At 46.0% G+C, this 25,442-nt stretch overlaps 2 protein-coding genes across 6 annotated transcripts in view; one reads left to right on the forward strand and one right to left on the reverse strand.

Moving 5' to 3' along the window:
* SLC5A11 (solute carrier family 5 member 11) overlaps positions 1–25,442 on the reverse strand; it is a 342,594-nt gene that overhangs the window by 268,763 nt on the left and 48,389 nt on the right. The gene's annotated exons all lie outside the window — the stretch shown is intronic.
* LOC114584795 (rho GTPase-activating protein 17) overlaps positions 1–25,442 on the forward strand; it is a 57,700-nt gene that overhangs the window by 17,393 nt on the left and 14,865 nt on the right. For all 5 annotated transcript variants that reach the window (XM_028706913.2, XM_028706915.2, XM_028706916.2 and 2 more), the window contains exons 2-13: positions 3,443–3,482; positions 8,962–9,066; positions 11,262–11,338; positions 11,647–11,758; positions 11,931–12,007; positions 13,785–13,896; positions 15,732–15,800; positions 15,961–16,042; positions 20,355–20,482; positions 21,234–21,345; positions 24,743–24,824; positions 25,106–25,186. In XM_028706913.2, the coding sequence (XP_028562746.2) occupies positions 3,443–3,482; positions 8,962–9,066; positions 11,262–11,338; positions 11,647–11,758; positions 11,931–12,007; positions 13,785–13,896; positions 15,732–15,800; positions 15,961–16,042; positions 20,355–20,482; positions 21,234–21,345; positions 24,743–24,824; positions 25,106–25,186 (1,077 nt within the window). The remainder of the gene's footprint in view (positions 1–3,442; positions 3,483–8,961; positions 9,067–11,261; positions 11,339–11,646; positions 11,759–11,930; positions 12,008–13,784; positions 13,897–15,731; positions 15,801–15,960; positions 16,043–20,354; positions 20,483–21,233; positions 21,346–24,742; positions 24,825–25,105; positions 25,187–25,442) is intronic.

Genomic DNA, 25,442 nt, shown 5'->3' on the forward strand with positions numbered 1-25,442 from the left:
AAGGACTAATCATCAACTTGAAAAAGCAAACCTATCCATTTCTTACTGAATGAGAGTATAGGCAGAGCTAGGATAAATCTCAGACACCTGCTCACCCAGGGTGCCCAGAGGTTTGCCTAGGAATTTGAAATGTTTTTCTATCCCAGAGAACAGTCACACATGAAAGAGTGTAATATGGACTCTGGCACACAGTTTTGAAAATTAAAAAACAATTTCCTCATCCTGTTCATGCAGAGAATGGTTGGGAGCATTTACTTAATGAATTTGCTAGTTAGACAGAGCTTAGATGAGCTCCCAGTGGTCAGAGAATGGCCCTTTCATTCATTCCACAAACCATTTGTCCTCATGTTTAGACTGGATAATTTTTTCTTTCAGTTTCTGCAGATTAGAATATTTTGTATTGGATAAAGAAGTCCACTACCTAGTTGATAAAACATGTTTGTTTAGGCAAGATGTTGGCATGCTTTAATTTTATGCTGTTAAGTTTAATTCTTTTAAATGAATTACTTACTTTTTAAAAACTGTTTGTTGATATTTTTATTACTCATTGTAAACCGTTTGTAGATTTTTATTACAATCAAGCTATTTGGTTAAATAAAATAAATTTTAAGTGTACGAGGAGTCTCAAAATGCAAACACAGCTGTCCTGACCCTGAATTAGCTCCTCATCTTCAGAGGACAAGGGTTGGGATGCAGAATAGAAGAGGGAATTGCCCTCAGGGCCAGCCCCAGATGTCTCTACCACCACAGAAAATGCATACATGGAATGGTCAGTACTGTGGTATGCGAACCAATATTCATACTATTAGCATAAGACAGATTCATACATTTCTGGGAACTTTCTTTGTTCCCTTCATTTTTTCCAAATACTTTTGCTGGTCTTCTGGGGACCTCCCAATTCAACAGCTGGTCTTTTTCTTAGCTATGCAAATAGCTGAGTAGCCAAAAACTTCACTTCTGCTGGGGAAAGCCACTTCACATTTTTGAGGAAGGACTCCTCTGCATCCAGAAGATTATTCTTCTTCCTCTTTAGCCGTGGCATTAAGTGTTGTTGCACACCCTCTCCTTCCTTCGACGCTTTATTGTTCCAAAACGTGTCTGGAACAGCTTATCTGTTTCCCAAATGCATCCTATTATGTATTGTGGATGCTTGGACAACCCAGCCACTTGCATTGTGGGTTGGAGGGCAGAAGCGACATGTTTCTCTAGTTAGTCATACTTTGAAGGCAGACAATATTACCCCATCTTCCCACTGTAGTGAAACCTATATTCTCCCCCTAAACATGATTACTCAGGTAAGTTCTGTTTGGTTAAATCTTTTTCAAGGGAAGTGTGCTCAGGATTGTATCCTTCGATTGCCATTCTAAGCACACTTCTGAATAAACCTTTCTGATCCATGGTTTTATCTGAAATGCAGGCATTAGTCAGAATGCAAGTACCAGATGATAATATGACAGCTCTTGAATTACTGTAAGGCTTCTGTACTTCTGGTCAGCTCCAGAGACTTGGCTACTTGCTTTACTTCCAGCAACTAGAGCCAATTATTGCAACTGACTGGAGTTTCAGGGAGCCTCCTATGGAAACTCTGGTGAGCCAAAGTTTGAGCGACATTATTTATGGAAAATCTTCCAACCCATTAGAGGTTAGTCCATCCAGGGAAAGGGGAGCCTTCTTTGAAACCTCTGTTTGCTTGCTTGCTTCTGTGGGTTCTGAATAGGATTGCTATAACTCATTATTGCATGTTCTTGCTGGATTGAGAGGCTAAAATGGCTGGATTTGACTCCCATCAGTGTCCTGTTTAGTGAGGTTTAGCAAATCAAGGAAAATGCTGCTCATTAAGTATCCTTTCTAAAATTTCATTTTTGTTCTGAAATGGATCTCTCTTAAGTCATTCACTGTTCCTGTATAGCCTGGCTTTGTACTGCTATAAAAGAAAATTGGGGTGGGGAGAAAAACACGATATATTGAAAGGCTAAGGAGAAGCCTCACCCTGATTCTTATCAGTCCCCTTCCATACAGTTGTGTCTTCTGCATTCTCAGGTTCTCAACACCTCACCAAAGAATTTGAAGTAGTCAAAGGCTGACAAGCGCAAAACAGAAGGAAGTGAACAATGATGTTTTTCTTAAAAGATTGTAGTCCTCTTGGTTTTGATAAAGGGCTGGTCTACATAGGAACATAGGAAGTGGCCTTATAGCAAGTTGGACAGTTGGTCCATCTAGCTCAGTATTGTCTAACTGAGTGGCAATGGCTCTCCAGGTTTTCAGACTAGGGTCTCCCTGAGCCCTACATGGAGAAGCTGGCAGTTGAACCTTCTGCATGCACAGGTCTACCACTGAGCTGAGCTGCTTTTTTTAAGGTAAACATTTCACCAGGCTAGTGCAAGCTCCTGGCTGGGAGCCCAAGTACTACAACACAGAAAGATGCCCTGGCTGCTGTTGAACGCAGTGAGACCATTCCAATGGGATGGCTCAGAAGGGGCTGGGATGCCTGTGTTTTTGAACTTTACTCTCTCATTGGGAGGAGGAGGAAAATAAGCACAGTAACCATCCTTGGGTTCATGTGGGATCTGCCAGTTCCCAGGAAAAGCATGAAGCCTGCGAATAAATAAATCTGGCTGGCAGCCAGCTCGCAAGCTTATGGAAAAATGCTTTTCAAAACATGCTGCCAAGGATTGCCTCAGACCAGGTAGAGTTTCACATCCGCATAATGGGGAGAGTGTTTTTCTAGAGCACACAGCTCTGGGGTGCTGTCTGTAGCGCTGCTGTACAAGTTCTCCCTGCCACTGCATCTAATTCTTCTGAAATCATAGAATTGTAGAGTTGGAAGGTACTCCCAGGGTCATCTAGTCCACATCCCTGCCATGCAAGAATCCTGCCCATAGCCATCCCTGTGTGGGCTTTATTTATATTACATTTTCCCTGCCCTGCCTTCATGGAGCTTATTTGTGCAGCCCACGGTCTTGTCCTTTTAAACTTCTATAAGGTAGATAATACATGGGTGGAGGGGGGAGTGTCCACAGGTCACCTAGTGGACTTCATGGCTGTGTGGCCAAATAGGCGATAGAAGACTGGGCCTTTGCGGTGATCTGCTGTCAACTTGGGGCATGCATCATTTGTGCTGTGGTGAGAGGAGCATGTTGTAGTCATGACCCCATAGACAGCAGCACGATGCCATAAGTAGTTCTAAAATAGCCTTTCTTAGGCTTTTGATCTCCAGAGATGTTTTGTACTACAATTCCCATTAGCCTTGGCCAACCTAGTTGTGCTTGCTGGGGGCTGATGGAAGTCATAGTGCAAGACACCTCTGGAGATCCCCAGTTTGGAGAAGGCTAGCCTCAGAAGACAAGGTGGTACTCCTAGATACAAATGCATATCTGTTCTACCCTGCTTTACATACAGATCATTTCAGTGCTTCTTCCCCCTCCCCTCTCTTTCTCAACAGAGCGGAGAAAACTGAAGTCCTCAGTGAAGATCTGCGACAGGTATTTTAATTTATTAATTAATGGCTGCCTCTGGAAGAGGGGTCGGGGGAGGCACTGGCTGTTTCTCACGTGCTGGGTGGGAAGGCTGCAACACAATTTCAGGCAATAGAAGAAGGAATTTACCACACTAGCCAGAAGGGAATTTGAAAGGTTCTGGAGGGCAGGTAGTGTGGTCAGAAGTGAAATAAAAGTGTTAGTATTCATAGTCACTGTGCTTACTGCAGCATGGCAGGTCTTAGTGTGGTTGTGACGAGACCTCCCTCTATTCCACTTAAGTGGGGAAATGACCTCTGCAAATCATCCAGATTGAGTAAATAAACATCTATTGTTTTACATAATTTGTCTAGCTACCAAGGCAAGGCAAGAAGGGAGGGAGCTGCCTGGTACACAAAAGTATGCTTATTGAGCCTAACAAGTTTCAAATCTAAATCCTTCTTCAGGGGCAGTCTTTGAAACAACCACCTTGAGACTTTGCTCTCCAATTCTATTGCAGAAAGAATCAGTTGGACACCAAAGACTTGGGCTGGTTGTTATGCAGAGGGCTCCCAAGGAAGGACTTCTATGTACCTCTCATTTCCCTGCATTTGGTGCCTTCCCATCTTTCTCTTCCTGCCCAGGGCAGGAGCAGCAAGCTGTGCAGATTATTCCTGCCCGCTGGCTTGGCCTGGTCTGGGCACCTGAGATTTCAATGGGTGTTTCCTTTATATTTTGAAGTTTGGCCTCCCAGCCATAAAGGAAATAATAAGTGTAAGCTAAGATTTTCAAAATGCTGAAATTGACCCATGTATGTCTCAGACATGGGGGGGATGAGAGAGAGAGAGGAGAGATCTCAGAAGAGTGCAAAGCACATAGCCTTACTTAGAACTTCTTGGCTGCATGTGTTGCACATGTCTGAGTTTGAAGAGAGTTTCCTGATAAGCGAAGGCTCCGCCTTTCCCCTCGTCAGTCTCTGTTGAAATCTGGATCCTTTGCAGTTGCTGAAGGGAGCTTTGTCTCATTCCTTTGTTGGATTACACAGAGCAACAAGCAGCAATGTTCTCCCACTTGCGCAACAGAAAGCTGCTTGCACAACGGGGCTTCCAATTTCTCTTCTCCCCCTCTGGATCCCCCAAAATCTGCTCTGGAGGGACCCCCAACCTTCTGGAGAAGATTTTGGGGTCATGAGGGGATTGCTGGGGGGAGGAGAGGAAGGAGAAACACTGTTGTGCAAGCAGCATACCCCCCACGTTACATTTAACCTCACTCATAACCTGCTCAGTCCCATGGGTTTCAGCTGTGTTTCGAAGCACACATGTTTACCCGCTTTGCTCCAGGGGGAGATAAAGAGGATGGCCCTTTCTTCATGATCCCATGAGATATTTCTTATCTGCCACTCATAAGAGTAAATTATGACCGCTATGTTTCTCATGCTATCCGTACAAAAAATGTACTGTGGATTGCTACTGCAGTGTCCCCTGAGTTTAGTAGAATGAAAGGAATTACTGAAAAATGAGTGAAAGCAACTAAATACCATTTTTTAAAAAAAATTCTCTTGAATTTGTAAAATGCTTATCAGTATACATTTATGGCTTTTCATTTGGAAACAGGGAAGCGGGACGTGAAGTTCCTAATTAGACTGCACTGCCCACAGCCGCCTCCTTGCTCTGTGTTTTCCAGCCTAGCTATATTTCACCTTCCAGACTTGAGATTCAGCTGTTTGTTTTATAGACGTGGGATCAGAAGCTATTTTCCCTTATTTTATTTTTATATTCCAACTTTCCTTCACGTGACTAAACGGGGTTATGGTCTTTCTGAATCAGAGGGGTGGGGAAACGAGCAGATTTTGGCAGGGCTGCCGTGTAAATATCTGCAGCTAAGGATCTTTTTTTATATAAAAAAAATAGTGCCTTGTTGCCTTGGTGATCATATGAAATATTTGGAGTGGAGGGAGGTGGAGAGAAGCCAGAAATTGTTCCAGCCGACTGTTGGCAAACCATTTTTTTGCAAGCATGGGCTTCCCAGGCACAGGCGCTTGACCTGTCAACGCCCAAATGGAACTGCTTGCTCACTTGCTTGTTTGGCTTTGCTGCTGAACAGAATCCTTCCAAGTGTGTCTGATGCTGGGTGTACATTTTCAGTTGCATCTCCTCCTCCTGTGGAGTTCCATGTGTTTCGCCATATGGCAGAAAATGTTTCTGTCCTTTGGAATGCTCTCATTTTAAACACGTTAATTTCCAGAGATGGAGTAGGGCCCCTTCTGACAGAAGGAAGCTTTCCGTCCGTTGCTCTGGACTCACTTAAATGCCAAAGGGCTTAACAATAAGTTGCAAAGCAGAAAGATGTGTAGACTTTAAGACCAGCTGTTTGCTGATAAGAACATCTGCGATGTTCCTAGTCTTGCTGGGAGAACTGAAAAGTTGGCATTTGAAAAGTGCAGTTTGTTCCTGAGCTGTGAGGCTGGAGCCCCTCTGCCTCACAGAATGGAGCCAAAAGAGGCCAAGGCTGTGTATAGTCCTACTCTGTGTGCATCCGTCTCCACAGTAGACAACTGACTTATCAAAGGAGCATCTTCCTCTGTGCCTTAAATGTCTGGTGGCTGTGTGGAAGAATGAGCTGCGTTAACCAAACAGAAGGTCAACAGCTTCTTGTGTGGTGACTTGGACTCTTCTCAGTTACATGTTTTTTTTTGTCCCAAGTGAAAGATGCTTTTTGGCCAGGGAAAGAAGAAAAAGAAGAAAAAAGTGTATGGGCCAGAAGAAATACTTGGATGCTGTTCCAATTTTCTGAGGGGAAGCTGCTCCGTGTTCCAGTCCGCTCACCAGCTGCGTCAGCCAACCGAGCTGGAGGCAGCAGATTGAACATCCTGTTTGTGGCAAGCCTTGCAGAGCAGGGATCCAGCTGAGCATCACAGAATTCATGATGAGGGGGATCCCCAGCCACTGTTCTGTCCTGCTTCACTGGGCCGTGGTTGAGGGCCATGGTTCTAAATGGTGTTGCATGAGAAGGGTCTGAATTTTGCCTTGGGCACAAGCCATTTTATCCCCTGTGGAGCAGATGGGCCCTGCAAAGCCTTTTGTCTCAGTACTTTGGCAGTAGTGACATCCCAAGGGAGGAAGGAGGATATGTCAGCTACTACAACAGACAGGCAAGGTGGGCAGGATCTCTGAAGCATCACTGTTACGCATAAACAGCACTATCATTTTCTCTGCCTTAGTGTGGAACGTTTGCAGAGTAGGGCATCAAAACTGATTAAAAGGACTGGAAGCTAAGCCTTGTAAGAAACATTTGAGGGAGGTGGGAATGTTTGGCCTGGAGAAGAGGAGTCTGAGGAGTTATATTAGAGCCGTCTTTGACTGTCTGAAGAGTTGTCACATCGAGAATGGAGCAGGCTTGTTTTCTACTGCCCCAGAGGGGAGGCCCTGAACCAGTGGATTCAAATTACAAGGAAGGAGATTCCGACTAAACATTAGGAAGAACTTTCTGACAGTAACAGGTGTTTGACAGTGGAACAAACTAATTTGGAGGCTTTTAAAGCAGAAGTTGGATGGCCCTCTGTGTGGGAATCCCTTTAAGACAACTACAGTGCCTGAAGACAGACAGTCATGCATCCATAACAGTGACCAGAGGAGGAATGACCCCTGGGAGTAGCATAGAGAGAAGTAACACCATAGTTCATCATCAGCAAAACCTTCATCTGCCCCAGCTGCAACAAATCATGTCTCTCCCGTATCGGTCTCTACAGCCACAGCAGGTGCTGTAACCTTCCAACAGAATGACTTCACCCCCAAAGGTTCACTTCTCCATTGTGTCCCGAGACAGACAGATCCTAACCAACCATAATGGATGGCCATCTGTCAGGGATTCTTCAGCTGTGATTCCTGCATTGCATTTGGTTAGACTGGATGATCCTTGGGTTCCCTGGCAACTCTACAATTCTGTTATTCTAATGTTTAAAAATCCATGCAAGAAGCAAAGCCAGTAGCAATAACAGAACCCAAAGAGGCCTGGTGTGCTGGACAAAGGGGGAGCTCTCATTGCCTGGGCTACCCTACAGTTGCAAGGAAGGTGCCTGCCATTTGTTCTGGGAGCTGCTTAGGAAAATGCGTGTGCATCTCTTTGAGGGTGGGACAGAAGCATGTCTCAAGTTTTAATGCACAAAAGCTGGTCTTAAGAACTAAAAAGAGCCTGCTGGATCAGGCCAGTGACCCATCTAATCCAGCATCCTGTTCTCACAGGAGCCAACCATATTTTCACTCTGCCACCACAGCATATTAGCACCCAATGCCATGTTGTGAGCTGCTTTGAGGATTTCAGTCAAAAAGCAGGACACAAATCTACCAAATATATAAAGATTTGGGGAAACACTAGCATCATTTGCACGTAACAGGTTTTGGAAAAGCAAATGCAACTAGTCACCGAAGTGTTGCAGACCTATATAGCCTCAGAAGTGTCAGGGCCCTCAAAGGTCATTGGCTGATGCAGGAAATGCTCTCCTACAGCAGAGGTGGGCATCTAATTGCTTCGTAAAAACTTTTAACAATGAAGAACCTGCCACCTTCCCAGGCTCTACTCTTAAAACAGCTCATGCTATCAGGGAGTTCTTTCTAACATGTAATTGAAATAGTCTTCCTTATACTGTGAATTTGTTCTGGTCCAGTTTAATAAATAAAATAAATAGACAGATACAGAGAAATTGCTGCGTCACCTATGTGACAGCTACTCAAATATTTGAAGGTGTCTGGTTATCATAGTACCTCTCCTGCAGACTACTTAATAGCAGTGCCTTCCATTTTTCCACATAGGTCTTGGTCTCCAGGCCCCTCGCCAGCTGGTTGGAGTGAGAAGTGTTCAGGCTACCCATATTTTTAAGTACAGCATTTTAAAAGACTGCAGAGACGATTCCTATCTGTTTACATGCCTCTCTACAGTTGAAACTTGTTCTGCCTTTTTTTCTTTTCTTTTTTCTTTTCTTTTTGGCTGGTTTTGTTCAAACAGAAACCATTCCAGAAGGCCTCCTTTTAACCCTCATGACTCATCAAAACACAGATAAACCACATTCCTTTTGCTGTTGTGCATGGAGGTTCCCAGCAGAACTTGGCAGACGTCTTTGCACTCTCAGATATTTGAACGAAGATTCTTTCACAGAGGGAATCTCAGTTCCTTATCAGATGCTTGCAATTCCTTGCAAGCAAACCTGCCTTCCTACAGTGGCATTTCCTTTAATGTTAGACCTGCCGGTTGCCCCACAGTTGAAAGGGTGCTGTCTGCAAAAAAAGCACCAGCTTGAGGCAGCTAACAATTAATAGTTTTAAAACAAGGCAGTGAAACTTTATGGCATGTCTGGCCAGACAGTGCTCTGTTCCCAGGGTTCTACCTGGGAGAGGAGGTAATGAGGCTGGATCAAATAAATGTTGGGTTTCATGGTGCAATTGCTAGACGCGGCTTCCTAGTACAAAGAGCCTCATGTGCAGTTTCCCTTCCCTATTTCTTCACCATCTAGATTGAGCGCCGTCTCGACAACGTGAGGTCCGTATGCCACACTTCCTGCAAGAGGCTAGGCATGTGTTTGCATGGGCAGTCTGGAACAGATGCAGAAAAGAGACATGTAAGTGCCAACCCCTTCCAAGGAGAACTGTGCACCAGATTTGGCCAAGCTGAATCAGGCCAGTTCGGTGAGATCCATGTTTTGGCAGAGTCAGGTAGCGACACCCAGAGATCAGTCCAGGTTGGGCTGCACGAGTGATCTAGGGCTGTCAGGGCAGGAAGAAGAGGTACGCAACTCGCAGTTCCCAAGCTGGGGAAGCAGACCCCAACGAGTTGAATCCACGGCTCGCCAGCTGGTGCACAGCCCTACTTCCAAGTTCCTCACTCTTCAAGTCTGTCCTTCCCAAAGTGCTCCTGTTCCACTGGGCTCCTCTTTCTCTTCTAAGCACTGCACAGAGATCATCCAGATGTGCTGCCCAACATCTGAAAGAAAAAGGGATGCTTGGCTCCTGTTGTGGCAAGTCAGCCATCCTTCAGAAGCCTCTGTCATTTCGCAGAATCTCTCAAGTTCTCCTGACACTGCCATGATGCTCTTACTCCCTATTACTTTTGCATGTGCTATTTTTTGGGTTTTGTTCCTAACCACATTGTTATCTCCACCCCAGCAGGCCTGACACCTGACATAATATACAACATCAGTTGTGGGCGGGTGAGTGCAGTTCAGGGAAGCCGGCTTCACGGGCCAAACAGGGACCCCAGTGGGCCAAGTTCGGCCTCCAGGCTGGAGGTTCCCCTCCCCTCCGCCTTGCACAGAAATTTTGCGCATTAGACTTCTTTCAAAGAGCTAACTGCCTCCTCCTCTGTCATTGCTCACCCAGCACCACCCAGAGCCCTATCTTAGCTGGCAGTTGTGGAGTTCATGCTGGGAGCAGTCAGGGGACTCCAGCACTGTAGGTGCTGGCCACGCTTTGAGGAACAGGGGCTGCTTGTGAAGGCTCAGAGTTCACCAGCCCGTACAAGTTTCTCTGTACATGATTGGCTTCCTGCACCCAGCATCTGGGCTTATCTTGAGAGAGGCAGATACAGGAAGCACCCACAGGTCCCTCTTTTCCCCAATAGAAGTTTTAACTGAAATCACTCCCTCTCAGTCAAAAGGCCAAAAAAAAGCCCCTTTGAATTATAAAAAAGGGCTTTTGATTGCAGGCAAGTAAAAAGAGGAGTGGCTTTAAAGACATAAAAGGTAAAGGTACCCCTGCCCATATGGGCCAGTCTTGACAGACTCTAGGGTTGTGCGCCCATCTCACTCAAGAGGCCGGGGGCCAGCGCTGTCCGGAGACACTTCCGGGTCACGTGGCCAGCGTGACAAAGCTGCATCTGGCAAGCCAGCGCAGCACACGGAAACGCCGTTTACCTTCCCGCCAGTAAGCGGTCCCTATTTATCTACTTGCACCCGGGGGTGCTTTCGAACTGCTAGGTTGGCAGGCGCTGGGACCAAGCAACAGGAGCGCACCCCGCCGCGGGGATTCAAACCGCCAACCTTTTGATCGGCAAGCCCTAGGCGCTGAGGCTTTTACCCACAGCGTCACCCGCGTCCCTTTTAAAGACATATGCAGCCTTAAATGATACTCCACATACTCCACATTCGTTAATCTGAAAATAATGCTGCCACCCATCACAGGTTCCATCTTCACAGTTGCTGGAGAGAGTTAGAATTGATGCTCCAGCTCACAAGTTGATGGACTAGGAACACAAGAAGAGCCTTGTAGCTGGATCAAGCCCAAATGCCCATCTCGTCCAGCATCCTGTTCCCACAGGGGCCACCCAGATGCCCCAGTGGGAAGCCTGCAAGCAGGACCTAAGTGCAACAGCACTCTTCCGTTCTGCCGTTTCCAGCAACTGGTAGTCAGAAGGATGCTGCTTCTGACAATAGAGATAGAAGATAGGCATCAGGGTTAGTAGCTGTTGAAGACTGTGGCACTGTCTGTTAAGTGTGGTACACTCAGTCATCAGGTCATCCTCCCCACCCACCCCACCCAATGTCTCATTTTAAATCCTGTGCACATCATCTCGGTCTGACCCACCTAAGCTCCACTTCCTTTCCTTCCCCTTGTCATCACCATTGTCCCACCATCGTTTTCCTGGTGCCCAAGTTCAGCAGCCACAGGTTGCTACTCGGAGTAGACCCATTGGATTTATTGAACCTAAGTTAGCCATATCCTTTCAACTTAAATGGTTCTACTCTCTCAGTAGGAAAGTAGCATCGGACCTGGCATTTCCTTAACCCCAACAATAGCAGTATTTGTTTTCTCTCCGCAGAAAAAGCTTCCTCTCACTGCTTTTGCTCAGAATATGCAGGAAGGCGCTCTGCAGCTAAGCGATGAAACTTTGCTGGGGTAAGGGTTGCATCACTGTTATTTTTCCTGGTCATTTGTCATTTGGTCAGATATAACCAGTGACCTAATTTTATGCATGTCAGGCAAATACGCCAATTCAGTATTTTTTAAAAAGAATACAAGCTAAAACAGATCTCATGAATTTGCTCCTGAAACTTTGATTTTAAGTGTAAAAACGAAAACCTTACATGACTCTTCTGTAAGTAGCCCTGGAAATCAAAGGAGCTCTCATTACCTCTTTCCTTTCTCCCTCCCAATGCTTGGAATCCACCCATCTAATGCAACTGTGTATTCTTCTTTGTTTTAAGGAAAATGCTGGAGACTTGTGGTGAAGCAGAAAATAAGCTAGCAATGGAGCTCTCTCACCATGAGGTGCAGGTTGAGAAAGATATTTTAGAGCCACTGAACCTCCTCTCAGAGGTAAGTTGCTTCTGCCGCTGTCCATAACCCAAGCTTGACCCGCTCCCTAAAATGACACAATCGTTGAGACCCGCCAAGAATCGGGTGTTGCTTTGTGTGCACTTAAGACAAATATAGCTGTCTGCACAACAAACGTCTCAACTGTCAGCTTCCTGTCGTCTTACCCTTTCAGACGGAAATCCCCAACATTCAAAAACAGAGGAAGCAGCTTGCAAAACTGGTGCTGGACTGGGATTCTGCAAGAGCCAGGTAATACAAACACAAACACACACACACACACACACACACTTTCCTCTTCCTACTTCAGCACAGGAAATACCAGGATTCCATCATGGCTTTGGGGCATCCTTCTCAGGAGCACTTGGCTGCTACATAAGGCCACATCCAGTCAACAAAAACCTTTCCATCTTGGTCCACTGCATTTGGGGAAGAGACATTTTAGCCTTGTCTCCTCGCTTTCCTCTGCTGCTCAATATGTCTTCCAGCTTGCCAGACACCATGTGTCTATCTGTCTTGTCATAAGGACATATAGCTGGTGGAATGGAGTGTGTGTTGGCAGGGGCATAAGACAGGGAACTGTAGCACTAGAATTCATGAACATCCAATGAAGCTCAGCATTGGAAGATTCAGAACAGATAAAAGGAAGTCCTTCACACGGCATAAACTGTGTAACTCGCTTCCAAAGGAGGTAGTGATGGCTTCAAAAGGGGACTGGACATATTTGTGGAGGATAAGGCTATTGGTGACTGCTAGTCAAGATGGCTGTGCTCTGCCTCCATAGTTGGAGGCAGCAATGCTTCTCAATACCAGTTATCACTGGAAACTGCAGGAGGGGAGAGTGCTCTTGTGCTCAAATCCTGCTTGCTGGTTTTTCATAGGGGCATCTGGTTGACAACAGGATGCTGGGCTAAATGGACCATTGGCCTGATCCAGCAGGGTCGTCTTATGTTCTCATGCATCCTAGTGGCCGCAGGTCAGGCCATGAGTTGGCCTTGTGACTAATTTGTTTGGCTTGCTTTTTGCCACAGGCCAACCCAATTTCACATCCCCAAACTTGCTTGCAGATCAGAACACAACTCTCTGTTCAATTATGGACTTCTCCAAATTTTGCAATGCAGTTTCAGTCTCCCCAAAATATACATTTCACATATAGAAGTGCATGCAGAACACATACTTTAGGCAGAAGCACATTGGAAAAAGAAATTTGCTTTTGCATTTGGCAAAAGAAAGGCAAGCAGACAATAGGGGATGCTACAAAAAAGAATGTGAGCAGCTCATTGCTATTAAAAAACCCCAACAAAGGCCACCACCAACAAAGCTTGAAATACTTTAGCAGCAAGATACCAGCTAGGAAAGCTGTTGGGGCTTTGGATGACAAAGGAGACAGAGGCTCCTACAAGAGGCAGCAGTGGCCACCAACTTGGCTGGCATTGAATGCCAGTTGCTGGAAGTTGCTAGTGGAGAGAATTCTGTTGTGCCCAGGTCCTTCTTTTAGGCTTCTCCTAGGTATCTGGTGGGACACTTTGAGAATAGGATGGTGGCCTAGAGAGACCACTGGCCTAATCCAGCAGGATGCTTAAGTTATTGCGTAAAATAATTAAAATGCATTTTTAAAAATCATATTTTTTCAGGTAGCGGTTGCACAGAATGAATCCAATTTACATGGCTTTTATTCCATGAGCTCTTTCAGTAAGTGTGCAAAAAAAACAACAACAGGCCAGGGCAGATCTGTGATTGAGCACCAGGAAAACTTGACATGGAGCAGACTTAGGCTGGTCCATTGGTTCCACAATGCAACACACTGCTTTAGCCAAACAGGATCCTGGGCTTGGCTTCTGATCCCACCTATTCCTGTGCCTGTGCCTGTGCTGCTTCCCATGTTCTGTACCCTGCTTGGCACACTGCAGGCATCACAAAGTGTTTAGCAGAGGGAGGAAGTAGATTGGAGACCTGTGATCACTCCTCATTGTTTTCCCTCTCTGGTGCTCTTTGTGCAAGAAGAATAATTCTGATCTCTCTTGTGCAGATGGAACCAGGCCCACAAAACTTCAGCCACCAACTTCCAGGGGCTTCCGTCTAAGATAGATTCCCTCAAGGAGGAGATGGATGAAGCGGGAAATAAAGTTGAGCAATGCAAGGTGCGTTGAGAACTCTTGGAACACTTCCCCAGGGAGAATTGGGCTGCATTCTTACCATTCATTTAAACCACACACACAAAAGAGTCCTGGCAACTGCAGTTCAACCCTCACAGAGCTACAATTCCCAGTACCCATAACAAACCACAGTTCTCAGGATCCTTGCTGGTGTGTGTACTTCAAATGTATGACGTGTATGCAGTCTTGGGCTATTTATTCTGTTTATTTATTTGAAAGCCTCTAGAGTCTTTGCCCAATATCTCCTTTCCCGCCTGGATTCACAGATCTGCAGGGGAGGCCTGACCTCCTTATCTGGCTACCAAAGACATTGTCCAGTTTTCCCCCAGAGAAAATGTATCCACCCGTCTCCTTTCTGCTGGGCTGTATTTTCTACCTCACATCTTCTGTTACCAGCCTTTTCTACCACTTAGTGGACATGTAGTGCAAAACATTGTCGGCCCAAAACTTGCTTGTCTCTACAACTAACCTCCTGGCCAGGAAAGTCTAGCTCCCCTTAGCTATTGTTTTGAGAAGGCAATGGAAGGCATGATTTGGCTAAATTCTGGGGGAGGGCTTGTGGATGTGTGCCACCCTAATAATTCAAGAACTGATCCTATGGGTCACATCCTGCACTGGGGAAAGGAGTTTAGGGGCATGGAACTCCTCTATTTTACTAGTACTCACCATGGCTATTCCTTCCTGTAAATCCTTACTCTACAGCTAACTCTGTGTATCTCTGCTCACACATATATGGCCCAAAAGTGTGCTAAGAGAAGCCAAATCCTGTGATCAAAATAAATTAGGCAAATTAGCGCATATTAGCAACCTCTTCCTATATTTATTACTGTGTCACCCTGCTGCTTTGTATCTGTTACTTGCTTTGCATAATTTATTGAGGTTCTGCTAGCGTTCAGCAGGGTCAAGGAGCCATGTAGAGGCTCAACTGCTGGAACTTTTCCACGGTTGGAGGCAGTAATGCTTCAGAATACCAGTTGCTGGGAACCGCAGGAGGGGTGAAAGTGCTCTTGTGCTCAAATTGTGCTTGCCAATTTCCCAAAGGCATCTGATTGCCCACTGTGAAAATGGGATGCTAGACTACATGGGGCCCCCTTTGGCAGGCTTGCCTTATATTCTTATGCTCAGGCACCTTCTCACACCACACATTTTGCTGTACTGGAGTGGGAAACCTCAGGCCCAGGGGCCAGATATGGCCCTCCAAGCCTCCTTCTCTAGCCCTTGGGACCTTCCACACCTTTTACACACCCTTTTATTTACCTCCCCTTGTGTGGTTTTGCATAGCTTGCATGTTGCTTGAATTTTAATGTACCTTTTTATTTAAAAATATCTATTTAATTTGGGTGGGTGGGTCTTGAAGCTAGGCTACTGTGCAAATGCTAAATTTTGCATCTGTTGCCCTTCCCATCACTAGCATTTGGCCCCCAGAAGGTTGCCTAGAAGGAAATGTGGCCCTGCACTACGCACTGCCTACTGTATTGCCAAGCTTGGTGTGTGTGCGTTTACAGCCATATCAATATTATAATAATGGATAGAATCATGTTTCTGCAAAGCAGATAGGCCAAGGAATATTTGACCTGATGTGTGGCTATGCATATGGACCGAGGGGCCATTGATGTGCAGAATTTGCACAGCATGATGGGATTGTGCATTGGGAGGTGTTCTGGCCTGATGGCTGGTAGACAGGCAGCCCAGGGAGGGGGCAGTTTAAGCTCCCAGGTTTTGCATTGATGTCTTCTTCTTGGAAATGTGGTGCCTTCCATGGGCTTTGCTGTTGCTGACTTGCAGTTTGTGTCGTTTTCCCCTCCTCTTCTGCCCGAAAGGATCAACTTGCAGCGGACATGTATAACTTCATTTCCAAAGAAGGCGACTACGCCCGCTACTTTGTCTCTGTGAGTACCTCTCTCTCCTCCGAGAGCTCTTCGTTTCTGCAGACATACATTTCACATGCTTAATCCGACTGCCTGTGTGGTGTTGTTGTTGTTGCTGTTGTTCTTGTTGTGTTCATCCAATGCTAACTTTTTGTTTTTAAAATGTGGGTTCTATTCTCAGTTATTAGAAGCCCAAGCAGATTACCATAGAAAAGCATTAGCAGTCTTAGAAAAGGTGCTCCCTGAAATCCAGGCCCATCAAGGTAAAGTAAACCTGTGCTCTGCCTCCTGCTTTTGCCTGTGCCACCTTTGCACTCTCCTCCTCTGACTTTTTCTTTTTTATTCTCCCCCTTTGGCATGCCATCTTTCTGGAATAAGGACACGGGGCCTTTCTGAATGACACCATCTTCCCAAATTGCCCCCCATCCTCTCTGCAGCTGCATTTCTGACATTCTTCCAAGCCTCTATTAATACACTAACAAACCATGATGGATTTGGTCTGAAACTCCTCAGGGGGCAGCGCCATGCCATGAGCCTGCCAGATACACCCCTTGGCTTGCCCACCCAGAGCCACCACCTCTCCTGGCCACCTCTTGCTTTTTGGATTGCCATATTTAGGAACCCATGAAGCTGCCTGATACTACCTAGGCTAGTATTATCTCTTGAGTGGCAGCAGCTCTTCAATGTCTCAGGCAGAAAGAGGAGGTGTTTCCCAGCCTTGAGATGCTAAAGATTTGAACCTGAGACTCTGTATTCAAAGCTACCAAGCTGTGGCCCTCCCTTCGGGGTTGGGCTTTCAAGAGGCAGTTCAGAAACTTGGAAGCAAGCGAGGTGCTTTTGGGGAGTGAGTAGCAGGGCAAGGGCAGCCTTTTCCACCCTTTCAGGTATATCCTAGTAGGATTGTACAGTGCTGGGAATGTTGGGGGTTGCAGTCCAAAACATTTAGAGGGAGCCAGGTTGTCTAAGCCTGACCTTGAGTGACAGGGAGGGACAGGTGAGTAACAAACATTGCAGGATTCTTGAAAAGACTCTGCAGGCCACCTGTCAATGAATCCTAAGTTAGAGGAACAAAGGAGTTGCCTTGCAAGAGCAGACAATGGTGTAGTGGTTAAGAGCGATAGACTCGTAATCTGGTGAACCGGGTTCGCGTCCCCGCTCCTCCACAGGCAGCTGCTGGGTGACCTTGGGCCAGTCACACTTCTCTGAAGTCTCTCAGCCCCACTCACCTCACAGAATGTTTGTTGTGGGGGAGGAAAGGAAAGGAGATTGTTAGCCGCTTTGAGACTCCTTCGGGTAGTGATAAAGCGGGATATCAAATCCAAATTCTTCTCCTTCTTCTACTGTAGGTAGACCCATTGAAATTAACAGACCAAAGTCAGTCGTGCACATTAAGTTTAATGGGTCCAGTTTGAGTATGGCTTCCTTTGGAGACAGCCCCAAAGCTGCTACTTGCTTTCTTTCCAGTAGCCAGGTGCTTCCAGAGGAAGCCCACAAGCAGGGCACTGAGGTGGTGGCCTCAGTGCCTTCAATTCAGAAGTAGACTGCCTGAGTACATGGAGGTTCTATATGGCAATAATTTCCCACTCCCTCCATTTCTATAGTACAGGGGCAAATGACAGTCCTCGTGTAGCCATCACAGTACCATCCAAGTGCAGGAGACGTTATCGGTAAGATATCAGCAGAAACAATTCCAAATTTTGGAGAAGTATAAAAATATTTAGGAGAAAATCATCCTTAAAGCAGTGGGGGGTTGGGGGCGGTGCTCAGTGTTAAATGAAAGCTGGTGAACCACTTGTGGGAGGAAGAATGAAATGGAGTATCCTGGAGTAGGGCTGTGAACCGGCTGGCTGGCTTGCTGGAATGGTGAACAGGAGTCCGCTCCACACTGCAGCACTTAGTTGTCCTGCTGTTTAAAAAGCCTAAGTGGTTTGCTAGCTGCCAATCATTCAGAGCCATGTGTAAAGAGTTCTGCAAACTAAAACCAGCATTCTAAAATCATAGGGTCTTCTACTATGGCTAAATGACCCTTGATAGATGTAGCCTCCCCCGAATTGATCTAAATCTTATTTATTGGCCACCACTGTCTTTTGTGGCAATAAATTCTGTACGCTCATTATGGGAGGCTAATAAGGAACCATGTCTGTTCCAGGTTTTGAAGGTGCTTGTTGGCACCATGCCCCGCCCCACCCCTCCCCACCCCCTGCCCCATGGGAGACTCCACGGTATGGCAAGCATCCCAGCCATGCAGCAGTGAAGAGAAGAGATCTGCCCAGGGCACCTGCATGTCCTGTGCCTCAGATAACCCAGTACAGCAGTCCTGGCTGCTGTGTCTACTCATCATAATGCATATGTGTGCGTGTGCAGCCTGACACCAAAGTGCAGAATAATCTAGGCTGGGGGTACTAATAGCTCCTCACATCATCAGAGCAAAGTGTAGACTTAATAGCAAGAGAGTAGAGGCTCAGTGGGCCTGATTGGGCCTGTGGTCTTTAAGTGGCTCTTTGCAAACCCATCAACCATCTGATACACGGAATTGCACTGGAGTCTTCCTGGTCTCTCTGAAGAAGTATGGTGGCAATTTACATTTGAGCAGGAGAGAAATGCGTCAGCCATTCTGCTTTAGCCAGCCCTTGCAGTCCTATCCAAATGCTGCTGCATGTCATTTGGCAATGAGCCGGAAGACAGCCTGTGCTCTGCTCCTCTCCATGTTGATGCTCTTCATCTTCTGCCCAGGAAAGGGGCTTGGGAAGTGCCCAGTTGAGTGCTGGTGGTTCTGTGCGCCCTTGTGCCTTGGCAATGTGGCAGAAGCATCAAGCGCCTTGGAGTGACCTCAGACATCTCATTGCTAGCACTTCCTGCATAACTAACAGTCTGCTGATGCTCTTAACTCTTCCATCTTTCAACTAGAAGAGCAAATAATAGTTAAAAAGTGTTTTCCTTGGCAGATTGGGGAGAAAAGAAGCTGGCTCGTGCAAAACGATATGCAAGAGCCATTTAAAAAAACAAGAAACCTATTTCCTCTGTATTGCAGTATTGACAAAGGTAAATTTGGATCGCTATAATGATAGCAGCCTCTGCTGTCTTGGAGAGCAGATTGAACAGCCTTCCAAACATTTAATCTGTCAACATTGTGGTTTCATGTTTGCCTAAAGGGGCAGGTTCTGCACCTTTATATCCTGTGAGCAAATCCTGTCTAAAGTCAGCCAGGTGACGTCATACTGTGCCTTCCTCTTGGAGCCAGTTCACACCCCTGTTTAGGTGTGTACTGATTTGCTCTTGACACAGGCTGAGTGTTCAAATCTTGCTGGCCTTTGGAACAGGGCAGGTAAGCAGCTGGCAAAAACACAGCTGACTTGAGCCATTCTGCACCAGGTCAACCTGCTTCTGTGCCTGTGGCAAGCTAGTCTGCTCTAGCTTCACTCTATAGGAAGACCTCAGATTGTGGACACCATATAGAAAAATCCAAATAGGGTGGGTGAGGAGAATACGTGTGCAGAGGCACAATGGAAAACTTGGTCCCTGTGAGAGGACAAAATACTTTGATCTGCAGTGGGTTTTCTTCAATAACTGCTTCAGTCACAATGTTTAAGACATCTTTTATTTGGTCAGAACAACAGTGGCTGCTGGGGAACCCATAAAGGTGTGGTGCCCACAGGACTAAAAGTTACATAGTCTTATATAGAGGCATTCCCTTGCCTTTGCGTTGCACATGTGCCAAAATTAAGTCACATTCTCAAAGGAAAGCAGACCTGAATTAGCAGGAAGAATTCTGTGTCTACTTTCTTTCAATTTGGCTCAAGGCTGCATTTTCCCTGCAAAACCTTCTTGACACATTATTAGTACAGCCTAAGTCAGCAGATTCTCCTGACAATGTCCTTTCCCACATTTTTTTTTTACACCAGTTCACATATAAGCTACCTATCAATGTATACATTTGTACGTTCATCCACTACACATCCCACTAATGCGGTGGTCATGCAACTTACCGTTTCATAGGTACAGTTTGTGACCCAAGCAGTGTGGCCTATGGTAATTGGATTCTGGGACACAGAAGGGAACTCGTTCTCAAAGACCCACAGGAAAGCCTAGTTTCATAGCAAGCAATCAGTTGCAACCCCCCCACAGGCTGGTGGGTGGTGGTTTCATTTTGCTAACAGCTTGCAGTTCTGAGCTTGCACTGAGCATCTCGAAGCATGAATGACACTTGCCAAGGAGACCGTGTGAATTTGGCCTTCAGGAAAAGCCTGGCTTTTTTGCACAGGAGTCAGTAGCCAAGTCTTTGGTGAATATGATTGCTTGAATTGTGAGCCCTGGCATCTAGAACTGCATCAGCCGGTTGTACAGAGATGGGCAATATTCGAGGGCATTGGCTGTCGGGAGGGTTCTTTTCTCTTTTTTTACAATGACTTTGCACAGGCTTGGCATCCTTGCTACTCTCCCAGAGGAAAATTTAAAGGGCTTTGCCAAGTGAACGGATCGAAGCTGCTCATATCATTGCTCACTGCTACTCCAGATTCCCTCCTTTTACTGCTTTGCAGTAGTGTTGCTGACTGTTAATTGTGCCTCTTTTGCTAGACAAGTGGAGTGAGAAGCCTGCTTTTGGGACTCCCCTGGAAGAGCATCTCAAGCGCAGCGGCCGTGAAATTGCCCTCCCGATTGAGGCGTGTGTGATGATGTTGCTGGAAACGGGCATGAAGGAGGAGGTAGGGTACCCATCGTCTCACTGTTGCTCAGTGCCCTCCAGGTGCTTTGAACTACAACTCCCATCATGTTAGAAGTTGCAGTCCAAAGCCTTCTGGAGGGCACCAGGCTGGGCAAGTGGCAGCTTCAACCACTCTCTACCTTTTCCAAGCTAAATATACCCCTCAACTGTTCCTCTTAAGGCTTGGTTTCCAGACCTTTGATCATCTTGGTCACCCTCCTCTGCACACATTCCAGCTTGTCAACATCCTTCTTAAATTGTGGTGGCCAGAACTGGACACAGTATTCCAAGTGTGGTCTGACTAAGGCAGAATAGAGTGGTACTATTATATCCCTTGATCTGGACACTATATCTCTGTTGATGCTGCCTAGAATAGCATTAGCTTTTATTGCTGCTGAATCACACAGTTGACTCATGTGAAGCTTGTGGTCCACTAAGACTCCTAGATCCTTTTCACAGGTACTACTGGCAATCCAGGTGTCTTCCATCTTATATTTGTGCATCTGATTTTTCCTGCCTAAGGGTAGAACCTGACATTTGTCCCTGTAGAAATTCATTTTGTTGGTTTAGACCCAGCTCTTTGTTCTGGCAAAGCAAAGTGATGTGTATTTAATTGAACTGAATTTTGACACCTCCGAGACTGAGCGAGCTGCCTGGTGTAAGGTGCAGCCTTAGCAGGTGCTGAAGGACATTTTGTCATGGTGCAGAAACTGCCCCCGTTAAGAGGAGCTCTCTTTTCCGTCATGACACAGGGCTTGTTCCGGATCGCGGCTGGAGCTTCCAAGCTAAAGAAGCTGAAAGCCGCTCTGGACTGCTCCACCTCGCAGCTGGACGAGTTCTACTCTGACCCTCATGCCGTGGCAGGTAGGTCGTTCCCAAGAGAGCGGAATTGTATGTTCCGGGGGCATGGTTCAGGCTTCATCACAAATTCAAGTATTTCTTTGGGGAGTGGGGCACATAGGTATTCATGGCAAAAGCAGCAGGGCCGGCACTCAGGTGTGAGAGGTGCAATGCAGGCATGAATACCATAACATAATAAGAACCCTTCTGAATCAGGCCCATCTAGTCCAGCGTCCTGTTTTCACAGCAGCCAACCAGATGCCTCAGTGGGAAACCCACAAGCAGAATTCAAGCACAAGAACCCTCTTGTGACTTCTGGCAACTGGGATTCAGAAGCATTGCTGCTTCCAACTATGGAGGCAGAGCACAGCCATCATGTCTATTAGCCATTGATAGCCTTCTCCCCCATGGTTTGTCCAATCCGCTTTTAAAGCCATCCAAGTTGGTGGCTCATCACTGCCTTCTGTGGAAGAGAGATGCACTGCCATCAACCATCCCCTGCTGTAGTGTTGCTGTAAGTCAGGGTTGGAAAAATCAAAGCCCTCCAGAGGGCGTTGGACTGCAGCTCCCAGCAGTCAGCATGGCCAGTAATCAAGGATGATGGGAGCTGTAGTCCAAACAACACCTGGAGGGCCACAGATATTCCCCATCTCAGCTATCAGCAGCCGAGACCAGCACAGGACACTCTTGTGTTGGGTGCCCTGGCTAAGGCCACTTCTGCAGTTCTGCAAACATAAATAAGAAAATCTTCAAAGGCGGGAAGCTCTGAAATATGTCTCATTTGAAGGGGGAATGCAGCTCTCTTGGTAACATTGAAAGCATAACTTGGAAGTCCTGCCCCTCAAGGGATCTTTGTTTCGAAATTGTAATTGAATTGATTTTCCCTGCTCCTGTGTTTATGTCCTACCTCGGCTGCTTTTCATATTGCATCTGGTATTTTTATTGTATTAGTTTGTCTTATTGATTGTAATGCTGCCTTGAGAGTTTTGTTGGTTTAAAAATAACAAAACAAAAAAAACCCCACTCTAAATAAAAGGTCGGCATAAACCATTTTGGGCCATTCAGACATTTGATTTCAGTTAGCAGAGGAGAATGCCAGCCTCCCTAGCAATAACTCTAGTTCTGGGGCAGCTGCTTTCGATTTCTCTGTTTTATTTACACTTATAAATGTATATCCCACCCTTCCACAGAGCCCACAGCTTTGTCTGTGTACCTGCAGCTCCATGAATTTAACATTTAACACGAACAATTACATTTCATCCAGTCAGTCGCCTCAATGCAGATAGAAATAAGGTTTGTTTCATCAGCTTGCCCTGTCGTGCAAATACAACACTATCAGCTGGCAGTGACAATTGTGTCCTTGGTCACAATGAACTCTGCAGGAACAAACTCCTCTTCTCCCAGGCTCTTCCTCCTCGACCTGGCACTAAACTCTGAATGCACTCGAATAAATGCAGGGAAGGTCTTGGCTTGGTTGAAGGTAGCACCCCCTCCTTGACATTCCAGCGGGCTTCAAAGGCATTCAAACTATATTTTATATTTATTATACCTGTTGTTTTTATATTCTGTTTTTCAGGCAGGCTTGGCCCCCAAGGCAGGTTACAATTAAAATTCATCACAGGATGCAATGTAAGGAAGTGTGTGTGTAGATAGATAGTTAGGAAGAGAAAGGGTGATGTTTGCAGCTCACTGAACCATTTTGTGCTCCCCTGGGCATTGCCTTGCTGGCTAGTTTCTTCCATTGTTGCATTTTAACCCAAGCCAGTAGCTGAACCTGGATGCTTGGGGGGTGCAGAGAAGCAGGTGGCCAAACCCCCCTTCCGTTCTCTGCCCAGTATGCCTGTCAAATGTTGCGTGAAGGCTTCATGTTCTTTAAGAACTTCCCAGGTATTTTTTCAAACCCAGCCCCTTCACCTGCACCATCTGAGCCTGTCCTTTGTTTCCAGGTGAAGACATTAAATCTGTGCGCTTTCTTCATTTTTAAAAAACGCAGTTGGCCAGCTGCCCTCCTTCAGATCTGGTTGCTGGCAGAAGGGGAGCCTTATGACAGTGTCTTGCAGCGCCACCTAGTGTGTGGCCTGGGTGGTGAACACAGCCGCGCCATTGAAAAATAATCTTTCTCCTTCCCTTGAACATGAAAATAATCGTTAATTAGCAATGTGCTTTTCTCCAGCTGCTAAAATTTGGGTTGTTTTGCAGAGGGGAGGGAGGCAACAGCCTCAACGTTGAAAATGTGGTTTATTAAGGACATTGGAGAAATGGCAAAGGTTGAAGAGTAAATTCAGTTATGATACGGTGGCGGGAAACATTTTTATTATGATTGGATATTTATTAGGTTTGTGAGGAACATACATGGATTACATATTAACTACTATAACTTACTCAGATTAATCTGAAATGGCGTTAACGATTCAACATTATGATTAGTGATTGCATTTATGAATACTAGTGGCCTTGATGCTATTGTTGAGTATTTTTAATTGTGTTAAATTAGAATTCATCTGAAGAAGGAAGTTTGGGTGTATTGGCTAGCAGTTATGCCCAGGTTTTTGAACAGGGAGTTGATTGTGAAAATAGTTGGCATCTGTCTGCCTCAGGAGACAATGGAAATATGCCTTTGTGAGTGAAGTAAAACCATTGGAGAGTTAACAGTGCCTGCTGTGGCTGTAGAGGCTGATATGGAAGAGACATGTTTTGTTGCAGCTGGGGCAGATGAAAAGTGTCCAGTTGTGTTGATGCAGGCATACCATGATGTTTCTTCTCTCTGTGCTCCTCCCAATGGCCATTCCTCCTCTGGTCACTGCTTATGCATGCACAACCTGACTGATTGTCTCCAGGCAGGGTTAATGTTGCCATCCTTCATGTCATGTTTGCGTACATCTTTGTAATGCAGAGTTGGTCCGCCAACAGGCCTTGTACCTGAAGCCAGAGTAGATTATGAACAAGTGAACAAATATTATCATTCCCTTTTGATAGATGATGTACATTTCAATTAATTTACAGCTGTCCTTGATTGCACATGTAGATGGAATGTAAGCACTACTGCATACAGTTAAAAAATATTATTATTATTATTATTATTATTATTATTATTATTATTATTATTATTATTTCTACCCCACCCATCTGGCTGGGTTTCCCCAGCCACTCTGGACAGCTTCCAACACATGTAAAAACTCTGCTTTTATTAAAATGTCACTTCCTCCAGATCTTCTGCCACCATTGGAGATTTCAGAATAGTTTTTCCCCAGGGATGTTTCCAGCAGAATCTGGTGCTGCTATAGGAAAAGGAACCCGTTGTGCCTTGATTTTGTTGGATGTGCCACCTTCAACAATAGTTCTGACGCAGGCTGGGGTGGGAGGTCAAGTCTTCCCAGATGCACTGTGCTGCCCCTTCACACCTGCCTTGTTGTTGCTCCAGGTGCCCTGAAGTCTTACCTGAGGGAGCTTCCAGAGCCGTTAATGACCTACGCCCTGTATGAAGAGTGGGCGCAAGTTGCAAAGTAAGGAGAGCATGAAATGGGCTTTTTCTGGTTTGGGTGGGAAGCCGAGGAGGAGAAATGGGCTTCCTGAGGCCCATAAAGCCTTCTGAAGCATGCATCTTCTCTCGAGGCTCCCTTTGTGCTGCTTTTGCTCTTAAAAGCTCCTTTCAGATTATGGCCTTCCCTCTGAAGCCTGCTTTGAGCCATTCCTCCATTTCTTTCTCGCCATTTCCTTTTGCTTTGAATGGAACCTCACATTATTGCAGAGCCCTTGGCTCAAGAGAACTTATTTCCTTCCCCAGCATACAAGACCAGGACAAGAAACTTCAGGACCTGTGGAGGATTTGTCAGAAATTGCCAAAGCACAACCTGGCCAATTTCAGGTAGGGAGCAAGGAGGTGTGGGGTCCTGTGCCATGTGTCACACCGTTTCCCACCAGGCAAAAGCGTGGTTGTCTTAAGAGTATCCCAGTCTCCCATTCCCAAAGATCTACCTTTTTGTGTTTAAGCTGAACAAAACCGGTGCAACAGCTAGAAAGAAGAATGTGGTTATTTGTTTGTTTTAGCCCTGAGAACTGTTTTGCTGGACCTTCATTGCTTATGCTTCCTTTTGCAAGGTGTACTGCTTTTGAGTTTTTAA

The sequence above is a fragment of the Podarcis muralis genome, chromosome 14, assembly GCF_964188315.1.
Source record: "Podarcis muralis chromosome 14, rPodMur119.hap1.1, whole genome shotgun sequence".
NCBI classification, from domain to species: domain Eukaryota; kingdom Metazoa; phylum Chordata; class Lepidosauria; order Squamata; family Lacertidae; genus Podarcis; species Podarcis muralis.